The 12,514-nt window shown below is 28.8% G+C and overlaps 1 protein-coding gene across 2 annotated transcripts in view; it reads left to right on the forward strand.

Annotated features, from left to right (window-relative positions):
• LOC130448493 (gamma-aminobutyric acid receptor alpha-like) overlaps window positions 1–12,514 on the forward strand; it is a 68,888-nt gene that overhangs the window by 38,462 nt on the left and 17,912 nt on the right. Inside the window, exon 1 of one of the 2 annotated variants that reach the window (XM_056785912.1) lies at window positions 4,955–5,071. The exons of the other annotated variant lie outside the window; for it this stretch is intronic. Coding sequence (XP_056641890.1) covers window positions 5,031–5,071 — 41 coding nt within the window. The 5' untranslated portion in view covers window positions 4,955–5,030. Of the gene's footprint in view, window positions 1–4,954; window positions 5,072–12,514 lie in introns of those variants that run through there. 2 annotated transcript variants of the gene reach the window in all.

Raw genomic sequence — 12,514 nt, forward strand, 5'->3', positions numbered from 1 at the left:
AACTACTTTATGCACGTTTTGGTTGTGGAAAAAAAGTTACCTTTTAAATTAGTAGCGAACCGAGAGGGATACAATTTCCCGGAAAATTATACATTTCATACGGATATTTACAAGATTTTTGAATTTTTCCTACATAAATACTCGATTTTCCATAGTTTTCCGCCGATTTTCGGTGTATTTAGAACCGTTAAAAGAATAAATGCGGAAATTTGAAAAAAAAATTTACACGTCTGCATAAAAAATTCTATATTTTTGAAACTATTCGAGGTATCGATTTATTTTGACATGGATCGATTCAAAAAAAGTATGTTTTTTGACATTTTTCATTGGATTCACTCATTTTCTCCTTTGTTAGAAATATACAGGGTTGAATAAAGAAAATTTACACGTCTGCATAAAAAATTCTATATTTTTGAAACTATTCGAGGTATCGATTTATTTTGACATGGATCGATTCAAAAAAAAGTATGTTTTTTGACATTTTTCATTGGATTCACTCATTTTCTCCTTTGTTAGAAATATACAGGGTTGAATAAAGAAAATTTACACGTCTGCATAAAAAATTCTATATTTTTGAAACTATTCGAGGTATCGATTTATTTTGACATGAATCGATTCAAAAAAAGTATGTTTTTTGACATTTTTCATTGGATTCACTCATTTTCTCATTTGTTAGAAATATACAGGGTTGAATAAAGAAAATTTACACGTCTGCATAAAAAATTCTATATTTTTGAAACTATTCGAGGTATCGATTTATTTTGACATGAATCGATTCAAAAAAAGTATGTTTTTTGACATTTTTCATTGGATTCACTCATTTTCTCCTTTGTTAGAAATATACAGGGTTGAATAAAGAAAATTTACACGTCTGCATAAAAAATTCTATATTTTTGAAACTATTCGAGGTATCGATTTATTTTGACATGGATCGATTAAAAAAAAGTATGTTTTTTGACATTTTTCATTGGATTCACTCATTTTCTCCTTTGTTAGAAATATACAGGGTTGAATAAAGAAAATTTACACGTCTGCATAAAAAATTCTATATTTTTGAAACTATTCGAGGTATCGATTTATTTTGACATGAATCGATTCAAAAAAAGTATGTTTTTTGATATTTTTCATTGGATTCACTCATTTTCGCATTTGTTAGAAATATACAGTGTTGAATAAAGAAAATTTACACGTCTGCATAAAAAATTCTATATTTTTGAAACTATTCGAGGTATCGATTTATTTTGACATGAATCGATTCAAAAAAAGTATGTTTTTTGATATTTTTCATTGGATTCACTCATTTTCGCATTTGTTAGAAATATACAGGGTTGAATAAAGAAAATTTACACGTCTGCATAAAAAATTCTATATTTTTGAAACTATTCGAGGTATCGATTTATTTTGACATGGATCGATTAAAAAAAAGTATGTTTTTTGACATTTTTCATTGGATTCACTCATTTTCTCCTTTGTTAGAAATATACAGGGTTGAATAAAGAAAATTTACACGTCTGCATAAAAAATTCTATATTTTTGAAACTATTCGAGGTATCGATTTATTTTGACATGAATCGATTCAAAAAAAATATGTTTTTTGACATTTTTTATTAGATTCACTCATTTTCTCATTTGTTAGAAATATACAGGGTTGAATAAAGAAAATTTACACGTCTGCATAAAAAATTCTATATTTTTGAAACTATTCGAGGTATCGATTTATTTTGACATGGATCGATTAAAAAAAAGTATGTTTTTTGACATTTTTTATTAGATTCACTCATTTTCTCATTTGTTAGAAATATACAGGGTTGAATAAAGAAAATTTACACGTCTGCATAAAAAATTCTATATTTTTGAAACTATTCGAGGTATCGATTTATTTTGACATGGATCGATTAAAAAAAAGTATGTTTTTTGACATTTTTTATTAGATTCACTCATTTTCTCATTTGTTAGAAATATACAGGGTTGAATAAAGAAAATTTACACGTCTGCATAAAAAATTCTATATTTTTGAAACTATTCGAGGTATCGATTTATTTTGACATGAATCAATTAAAAAAAAATATGTTTTTTGACATTTTTTATTAGATTCACTCATTTTCTCATTTGTTAGAAATATACAGGGTTGAATAAAGAAAATTTACACGTCTGCATAAAAAATTCTATATTTTTGAAACTATTCGAGGTATCGATTTATTTTGACATGAATCAATTAAAAAAAAATATGTTTTTTGACATTTTTTATTAGATTCACTCATTTTCTCATTTGTTAGAAATATACAGGGTTGAATAAAGAAAATTTACACGTCTGCATAAAAAATTCTATATTTTTGAAACTATTCGAGGTATCGATTTATTTTGACATGGATCGATTCAAAAAAAGTATGTTTTTTGACATTTTTCATTGGATTCACTCATTTTCTCATTTGTTAGAAATATACAGGGTTGAATAAAGAAAATTTACACGTCTGCATAAAAAATTCTATATTTTTGAAACTATTCGAGGTATCGATTTATTTTGACATGAATCGATTCAAAAAAAGTATGTTTTTTGACATTTTTTATTAGATTCACTCATTTTCTCATTTGTTAGAAATATACAGTGTTGAATAAAGAAAATTTACACGTCTGCATAAAAAATTCTATATTTTTGAAACTATTCGAGGTATCGATTTATTTTGACATGAATCGATTAAAAAAAAGTATGTTTTTTGACATTTTTCATTGGATTCACTCATTTTCTCATTTGTTAGAAATATACAGGGTTGAATAAAGAAAATTTACACGTCTGCATAAAAAATTCTATATTTTTGAAACTATTCGAGGTATCGATTTATTTTGACATGAATCGATTCAAAAAAAGTATGTTTTTTGACATTTTTCATTGGATTCACTCATTTTCTCATTTGTTAGAAATATACAGGGTTGAATAAAGAAAATTTACACGTCTGCATAAAAAATTCTATATTTTTGAAACTATTCGAGGTATCGATTTATTTTGACATGGATCGATTCAAAAAAAGTATGTTTTTTGACATTTTTTATCAGATTCACCCATTTTCTAATTAGTGAGAAATATACAGGGTTAAACAAAATTGAAGTAGTTTTTTTTTTTGAAAAATTACACTATATAAGTTTATAGTATCTACAGCCGTGAAGTGGCAACGTTGCAATTCGGAAAAATCGAAAAAAGAACGTTGAAATTATCATAGAAAAAATACAATAGCTTTTTCTTGAACCTACAAAGCGAGTTGTTATATAACATTAAGTTGGAAGTTATGGTAAAAAATTTTATTTTTTAAAATGGGACACCTTCGATCTGAAAATTGAAAAAAAATATTTCGGATTTTGTTGAATTCTTATAGAAAATGATTTTTTGATACGAAAAGTTCGAAAAAGATATGATTTTCCCGGAAAAATCATTAATATAGCTGGAAAATTGGGAAAAATCAAAGAAAATCGAATTTCCTGGAAAACTCTACATTTGATACGGAAAATATTATAATTTTTGGATTTTTCGTATAAAAATACATAGTTAACCGCATATTTTCGATGTGAAATTGTATTTTCAACCACAATATAAAAAAATCCAGAAATTTTGAAAAAACATGTCTGCATAAAAAATCTCATATTTTTGAAACTATTTGAGGTATCGAATTATTTTTGACATGAATCGACTCAGAAAACATGTGACTTTTGATTTTTCATCAGATTCACACATTTTCTAATTCGTGAGAAATATACAGGGTTAAACAAAATTGAAGTAGTTTTTTTTTTGAAAAATTACACTATATAAGTTTATAGTATCTACAGCCGTGAAGTGGCAACGTTGCAATTTGAGAAAATCGAAAAAACAACGTTAAAACTATCATAGAAAAAATACAGCAACTCCTTCCTGAGTCTACAAAGCGAGTTATATAATATTGAGTTAGAAGTTATGGTAAAAAATTTCATATTTTCAAATGGGACACCTTTGATCTGAAAATGTTCCAGATTCAGCTGAATTTCCATAGAAAACTTCGAGAAAGGTATAATTTGCTCAGAATACAGATGGAAAATTGAGAAAAATTCCTGAAAATTTGAAAATTACACTTATATTTCTGGATTTTCACATTTCACTGTTTATCGAAACCCATACCGAAATTATATATCGAAAATGCAGTTTTTCTGCATCCGAGACAATCTTTATATATAAATTTCACATACCCACAATAATTTTTCCGAGTATATAGACGGAAAAAGGAAAAATCGTATATTGGAAATGAATCGGGATGTTGCTTATTGCTTTAGACAGGATATGAAGTTTGTCTTTGTTTGACTTCAAATTCAAACTGATTTTTTATTTATTTCGTACACAAATCATTCTAAAAATATAGCACGTGGGAAATTTAATAAAAAAATTGAACATTCCAAGCGTAGATTGAATTCAAAAACGAAAATTTGTAGTTGTATCCATACAAAATGCAGTTGGTGCAAAAATTGAAGTCTCAGGATACTTCCAGAAGTACCTCGTACATTTACAGCGATTTTAAATCGTTATGTTGGAAATTAGATGACTTTTTAGTACAAAATTTTAATATTTATAAGCAAAAAACACGGTTCCAGTTGGACGGAGTAATTTTCCTGGAAAAGAGACGTAAATTGGCCTCCAAGCAGTCCATATTTAACACCTACGGACATTTTCCTGTGAGGTTATGTCAAATCTAAAGCTTACACTAAAAAATTGACGAAAATATCCGATACGCGGTTCGTTTTTCATCAATATCAAATCGAAACGAAACAATTTCATTGAAACAAACCTCGTACAGTACGAATTTTGAAATTTTATATTCTCAACTGTATTTTGTCTACCCACGGAGACGACGTTACGCATGATCATCCTCCGGAGTTCGGGATGCGAGACGGAAAAGAAAATTTTTCGTTTCGACTGTGTTTTAAGCGCGCGCAATTTGTTATATCAAAAGCCCTCTTGACACAACCGAAACTTCGAATTTCCGCATAGTTTCGTAATTTGCAAAAGTCGAAATATGTACTGCGTCGTTTTTTTCGCCGTATTTTTCGAAAAGGGGTAAGTTTCTTTTTGAAATTTTTATCGTTGTGACCTACAGAATTTTTTTTATTCCTATTCCTGTCTTTCGAAACGAAACACCATATAAATCAGTTTATCAGTTACTTATATACAATTTCCCGGATCAGGTTTGTTCGTTTCCGGAATGTAGTGATTCAAAAATCTGATTCGTTTCGCTCAAAAAGGCTCAAGAAAATTGTTTTTCGGCTCAAAATACCTTTTGGTGCTTTGGCTTGAACCCTTTGATGCCATTAGGCAAGCTACGAGGCGTCCATTTCGAAAAAAGTTTGACTTTTTGACACATAGTTGGTACTTCGTTAAACGTCATACGAATTTGACGAATGACAGCGTCATCTGGATGTCAATAAACGTCATACGAATTTGACAAATGACAGCGTCATCTGGATGTCAATAAACGTCATACGAATTTGACGAATGACAGCGTCATCTGGATGTCAATAAACGTCATACGAATTTGACGAATGACAGCGTCATCTGGATGTCAATAAACGTCATACGAATTTGACGAATGACAGCGTCATCTGGATGTCAATAAACGTCATACGAATTTGACAAATGACAGCGTCATCTGGATGTCAATAAACGTCATACGAATTTGACAAATGACAGCGTCATCTGGATGTCAATAAACGTCATACGAATTTGACAAATGACAGCGTCATCTGGATGTCAATAAACGTCATACGAATTTGACGAATGACAGCGTCATCTGGATGTCAATAAACGTCATACGAATTTGACAAATGACAGCGTCATCTGGATGTCAATAAACGTCATACGAATTTGACGAATGACAGCGTCATCTGGATGTCAATAAACGTCATACGAATTTGACAAATGACAGCGTCATCTGGATGTCAATAAACGTCATACGAATTTGACGAATGACAGCGTCATCTGGATGTCAATAAACGTCATACGAATTTGACGAATGACAGCGTCATCTGGATGTCAATAAACGTCATACGAATTTGACAAATGACAGCGTCATCTGGATGTCAATAAACGTCATACGAATTTGACGAATGACAGCGTCATCTGGATGTCAATAAACGTCATACGAATTTGACGAATGACAGCGTCATCTGGATGTCAATAAACGTCATACGAATTTGACGAATGACAGCGTCATCTGGATGTCAATAAACGTCATACGAATTTGACAAATGACAGCGTCATCTGGATGTCAATAAACGTCATACGAATTTGACAAATGACAGCGTCATCTGGATGTCAATAAACGTCATACGAATTTGACAAATGACAGCGTCATCTGGATGTCAATAAACGTCATACGAATTTGACAAATGACAGCGTCATCTGGATGTCAATAAACGTCATACGAATTTGACAAATGACAGCGTCATCTGGATGTCAATAAACGTCATACGAATTTGACGAATGACAGCGTCATCTGGATGTCAATAAACGTCATACGAATTTGACAAATGACAGCGTCATCTGGATGTCAATAAACGTCATACGAATTTGACGAATGACAGCGTCATCTGGATGTCAATAAACGTCATACGAATTTGACAAATGACAGCGTCATCTGGATGTCAATAAACGTCATACGAATTTGACGAATGACAGCGTCATCTGGATGTCAATAAACGTCATACGAATTTGACGAATGACAGCGTCATCTGGATGTCAATAAACGTCATACGAATTTGACAAATGACAGCGTCATCTGGATGTCAATAAACGTCATACGAATTTGACGAATGACAGCGTCATCTGGATGTCAATAAACGTCATACGAATTTGACAAATGACAGCGTCATCTGGATGTCAATAAACGTCATACGAATTTGACGAATGACAGCGTCATCTGGATGTCAATAAACGTCATACGAATTTGACAAATGACAGCGTCATCTGGATGTCAATAAACGTCATACGAATTTGACGAATGACAGCGTCATCTGGATGTCAATAAACGTCATACGAATTTGACAAATGACAGCGTCATCTGGATGTCAATAAACGTCATACGAATTTGACAAATGACAGCGTCATCTGGATGTCAATAAACGTCATACGAATTTGACGAATGACAGCGTCATCTGGATGTCAATAAACGTCATACGAATTTGACAAATGACAGCGTCATCTGGATGTCAATAAACGTCATACGAATTTGACGAATGACAGCGTCATCTGGATGTCAATAAACGTCATACGAATTTGACAAATGACAGCGTCATCTGGATGTCAATGACAGTTAAATGTCAAATGTCATTACATTATTTTTTAATGGCGATTTATCATCAGTGTAAATCGAGGAATCTTATGTTTTTGAGATCGATAAATTGCCCAAAGGAATCACTTCAACCGAACGACACCCTCGTACTGACAAGAAAATAATTGAAGGGAAATAAATACCCTTCACACAAGGGTATAAAAGGAAGGGTTCGACTGGAGAATTCGAACCAGTTAATTAATCCCAACGTGGTTTCCAGTACAAGAATCGCTTCCCGTAATTCGATGAATTAAATTCGAAAGAGATTTGCGGAAATTAGCATGGTTATCATTGCCCACTTAATTGAGCATCTTTCAAATTTCTAATCGAATAATTACGTCATCTTATTTCGGAAGAGTGGTTAAATCATTCGACGAAAGACAAAAAATCAAATTTTTTGTAGATATTACGGAAAAAAGGCTATTGATAGTTGATAATCACAATCCCGTGGATACCATCAACGATTATCATCGGTGGTATCCAGTTTCTAATTATTAAAATTCCCTAAATGTCAAAATTTGAGATGTCAATGTCAGATTTGACATATTAACATTGTTGTTGCCATATTGACGGAAAAAACTTGAAATATGTTCAAGATAAAGAGAAAGCGAGCTTTTTAACAGCATTAAGCACTCGTGGCACCTACCTAGCTTCCTTTAAATGTGATTTTCCATCTAAAATATTGATTTTTTAGTAAAAAAACTATGTTTTACCTCGATTTTTTAACTAAAATGAATGTTTCTGTAAACAACTGAAATATTAATATCATTTTCTGTGTACGTTTACTAATGAAAATGTCAAAATTTAAGATATCATTGTCAGATATGACATATTATCATCGTTGTTGCCATATTGACGGAAAAAACTTGAAATATGTTCAATATATAAACAATAGCGAGCTTTTTAACAGCATTAAGCAATCGTGGCACCTACCTAGCTTCCTTTATATACGATTTTCCATCTAAAATATTAGTTATTTAGTAAAAAAACCATGTTTTACGTCGATTTATTAACTAAAATGAATGTTTCTGTAAACGACTGAAATATTAACCACACTTTCTGAGTACGTTTACTAATGAAAATGTCAAAATTTAAGATATCATTGTCAGTTATGACATATTAACATCGTTGTTGTCATAATGACGGAAAAAACTTGGAATATGTTCAAGATATAAACAATAGCGAGCTTTTTAACAGCATTAAGCAATCGTGGCACCTACCTAGCTTCCTTTATATACGATTTTCCATCTAAAATATTAGTTATTTAGTAAAAAAACCATGTTTTACGTCGATTTATTAACTAAAATGAATGTTTCTGTAAACGACTGAAATATTAACCACACTTTCTGAGTACGTTTACTAATGAAAATGTCAAAATTTAAGATGTCAATGTCAGTTATGACATATTAACATCGTTGTTGTCATAATGACGGAAAAAACTAGGAATTTGTTCAAGATATAAATAATAGCGAGCTTTTTAACAGCATTAAGCAATCGTGGCACCTACCTAGCTTCCTTTATATGTGATTTTCCATCTAAAATATTGGTTATTTAGTAAAAAAACTACTCATAAATCAATTTTTACATTATTTTAGTTTAAAACTATTTTAAGTTTATCGTGTTAACGTTCACAACGCCGATTAATTAGATTCTTACAATTTTTTCCGAACCAATAAATAGAGAAGTGGCAAAAACGCTGATTTTGCTTTTATATTGTTACTATCCCTTCTTTTAGTCTTTTAAAGGACATCGACGGCGTTCAAGTTTAACGATTCAAGTCCTTGAAATTATATTCAGCCTTGCCGCAATGTTTTAAAGCAACGACAGTCAAATTATGTACAGGAAAAGATAATATTGAGATGTATTATCTTAAATTTAATAATAAAAACGTGTCAAATATCGTAATGTCTCGTAATTTGTGTTAAAATTCTCAAAAATATGACTACACTACACTATTCACTAAATTTTAATACACTAATTTATTTAAATACATCGTTCGGTATTATTTTTAATTTCCCTGGTATATTTACTATAATATGAATATTTTTACTAACGTTTCCGATTCTAGAGACTCGTTTATATACACTATAATCATTTTCCAGAATCTGCGATTTCTTTGAAATTTCTAATTTGCAGAAAACAAACCAAAAGGCTTTTGTAGAAATTGTTTATGCAAAAACATGGTACAAAAAACGTTAAACGTCGCATTCACCAAATTTTTGATACTATTTTATATTAAAACAGGACCGGTTTCACGATTTTTATAGCAGTTATATTTGATTCGATAATTTCCTAATAATTCACTTTTTCGAGTACCCCTCGTATAATATAATGAAAATTTTTTAAATTAGAAAATTTTATAAAGATCGATTCTTTTTTTTCATAATTAATTTTTTAAGAAAAATTTTGATTTTCGAATTTTTTTATATACTAAATTTTTTTTATTTGAATTTACAAATTTCGATGTTTTATTTTTGAAATTTCGATCTGTTATATTCGTTTAAACATGATTTTTTTTATATCGAACGATAATCAAATATCAAGTGACTCGGTCGAATTTATTTACAGGATAGGCTTAAGGTTAGAAACATTTTTTTCTAAATTTTTCAATTTTAACTTTCGCTTTAAATTATGAACCAATAAACTTTCAAAAATCGTTTTTTTGTGAAAAATAAAAAACCGAAATAACATTTAAAAAACGATTCTTATATTTCATAATTAATTTTTTAAGAAAAATTTTGATTTTCGAATTTTTTTGTATACTAAATTTTTTTTATTTGAATTTACAAATTTCGATGTTTTATTTTTGAAATTTCGATCTGTTATATTCGTTTAAACATGATTTTTTTTATATCGAACGATAATCAAATATCAAGTGACTCGGTCGAATTTATTTACAGGATAGGCTTAAGGTTAGAAACATTTTTTTCTAAATTTTTCAATTTTAACTTTCGCTTTAAATTATGAACCAATAAACTTTCAAAAATCGTTTTTTTGTGAAAAATAAAAAACCGAAATAACATTTAAAAAACGATTCTTATATTTCATAATTAATTTTTTAAGAAAAATTTTGATTTTCGAATTTTTTTGTATACTAAATTTTTTTTATTTGAATTTACAAATTTCGATGTTTTATTTTTGAAATTTTGATCTGTTATATTCGTTTAAACATGATTTTTTTTATATCGAACGATAATCAAATATCAAGTGACTCGGTCGAATTTATTTACAGGATAGGCTTAAGGTTAGAAACATTTTTTTCTAAATTTTTCAATTTTAACTTTCGCTTTAAATTATGAACCAATAAACTTTCAAAAATCGTTTTTTTGTGAAAAATAAAAAACCGAAATAACATTTAAAAAACGATTCTTATATTTCATAATTAATTTTACAAGAAAAATTTTGATTTTCGAATTTTTTTGTATACTAAATTTTTTTTATTTGAATTTACAAATTTCGATGTTTTATTTTTGAAATTTCGATCTATTACATTCGTTTAAACATGATTTTTCTCATATCGAACGATAATCAAATATCAAATGACTCGGTCGAATTTATTTACAGGATAGGCTTAAGGTTAGAAATATTTTTTTCTAAATTTTTCAATTTTAACTTTCGCTTTAAATTATGAACCAATAAACTTTCAAAAATCGTTTTTTTGTGAAAAATAAAAAACCGAAATAACATTTAAAAAACGATTCTTATATTTCATAATTAATTTTACAAGAAAAATTTTGATTTTCGAATTTTTTTGTATACTAAATTTTTTTTATTTGAATTTACAAATGTCGATGTTTTATTTTTGAAATTTCGATCTGTTACATTCGTTAAAACATGATTTTTTTTATATCAAACGATAATCAAATATCAAGTGACTCGGTCGAATTTATTTACAGGATAGGCTTAAGGTTAGAAACATTTTTTTCTAAATTTTTCAATTTTAACTTTCGCTTTAAATTATGAACCAATAAACTTCCAAAAATCGTTTTTTAGTGAAAAATAAGAAACTAAAATAACATTTATAAAACGATTATTATATTTCATAATTAATTTTTTAAGAAAAATTTTGATTTTCGAATTTTTTTGTATACTAAATTTTTTTTATTTGAATTTACAAATATCGATGTTTTATTTTTGAAATTTCGATCTGTTACATTCGTTTAAACATGATTTTTTTATATATCGAACGATAATCAAATATCAAGTGACTCGGTCGAGTTTATTTACAGGATAGGCTTAAGGTTAGAAACATTTTTTTCTAAATTTTTCAATTTTAACTTTCGCTTTAAATTATGAACCAATAAACTTTCAAAAATCGTTTTTTAGTGAAAAATAAGAAACTAAAATAATATTTAGAAAACGATTCTTATATTTCATAATTAATTTTTTGAGAAAAATTTTGATTTTCGAATTTTTTTGTATACTAAATTTTTTTTATTTGAATTTACAAATGTCGATGTTTTATTTTTGAAATTTCGATCTGTTACATTCGTTTAAACATGATTTTTTTATATCGAACAATAATCAAATATCAAGTGATTCAATTGAATTTATATACAGGATAGGCTTAAGGTTTTATTTAAATAACAAATTAATAGAATTCCTAATTTTCGACGATATTATTAAGCAGATTTATTTTGTAAGTAATATTTTTATTTTGCTAATCACTTTTCCTTTAGATTTAACCCACAATGGTATAATTGTATCTTTCCTACGGGGTTTTCAACCCCATCGATAAACCATCTACAAAAACTATATATACGTTGAAAAAAAAACACGCTCGGTATGAAATAACTAGTAAATTCGATTCAAATTTCATTAATTCGGAAACCAAAGATCAAATTTGCATTTTCTTTTCCAAAGGATACTTGAATAAATCAGATTTTGAGTATTGGAACGTGACTTAGATTCATTCGACGAAACCCGATACGAAGAATTCAAATTATTAAAAATTAAGTTTTTATATACATAATTATGTTCAATACGAGTTATATTCGTCGAAATTCGTCCAATAGCCGAACGGTTCATTCCATTTTTCAACCAAGACGTAGCCGTACACAAATCGAACAGCCCTCGTATGGGTACGTTCCGAAAACGTCGGAATTTATAATGTCAATTGTCAAATTTGACAGAACCAAAGCTTTGTCTTGCGTAGACGTGAAAATTCGTTATTT

Source organism: Diorhabda sublineata, chromosome 8, assembly GCF_026230105.1.
Source record: "Diorhabda sublineata isolate icDioSubl1.1 chromosome 8, icDioSubl1.1, whole genome shotgun sequence".
NCBI lineage: Eukaryota > Metazoa > Arthropoda > Insecta > Coleoptera > Chrysomelidae > Diorhabda > Diorhabda sublineata.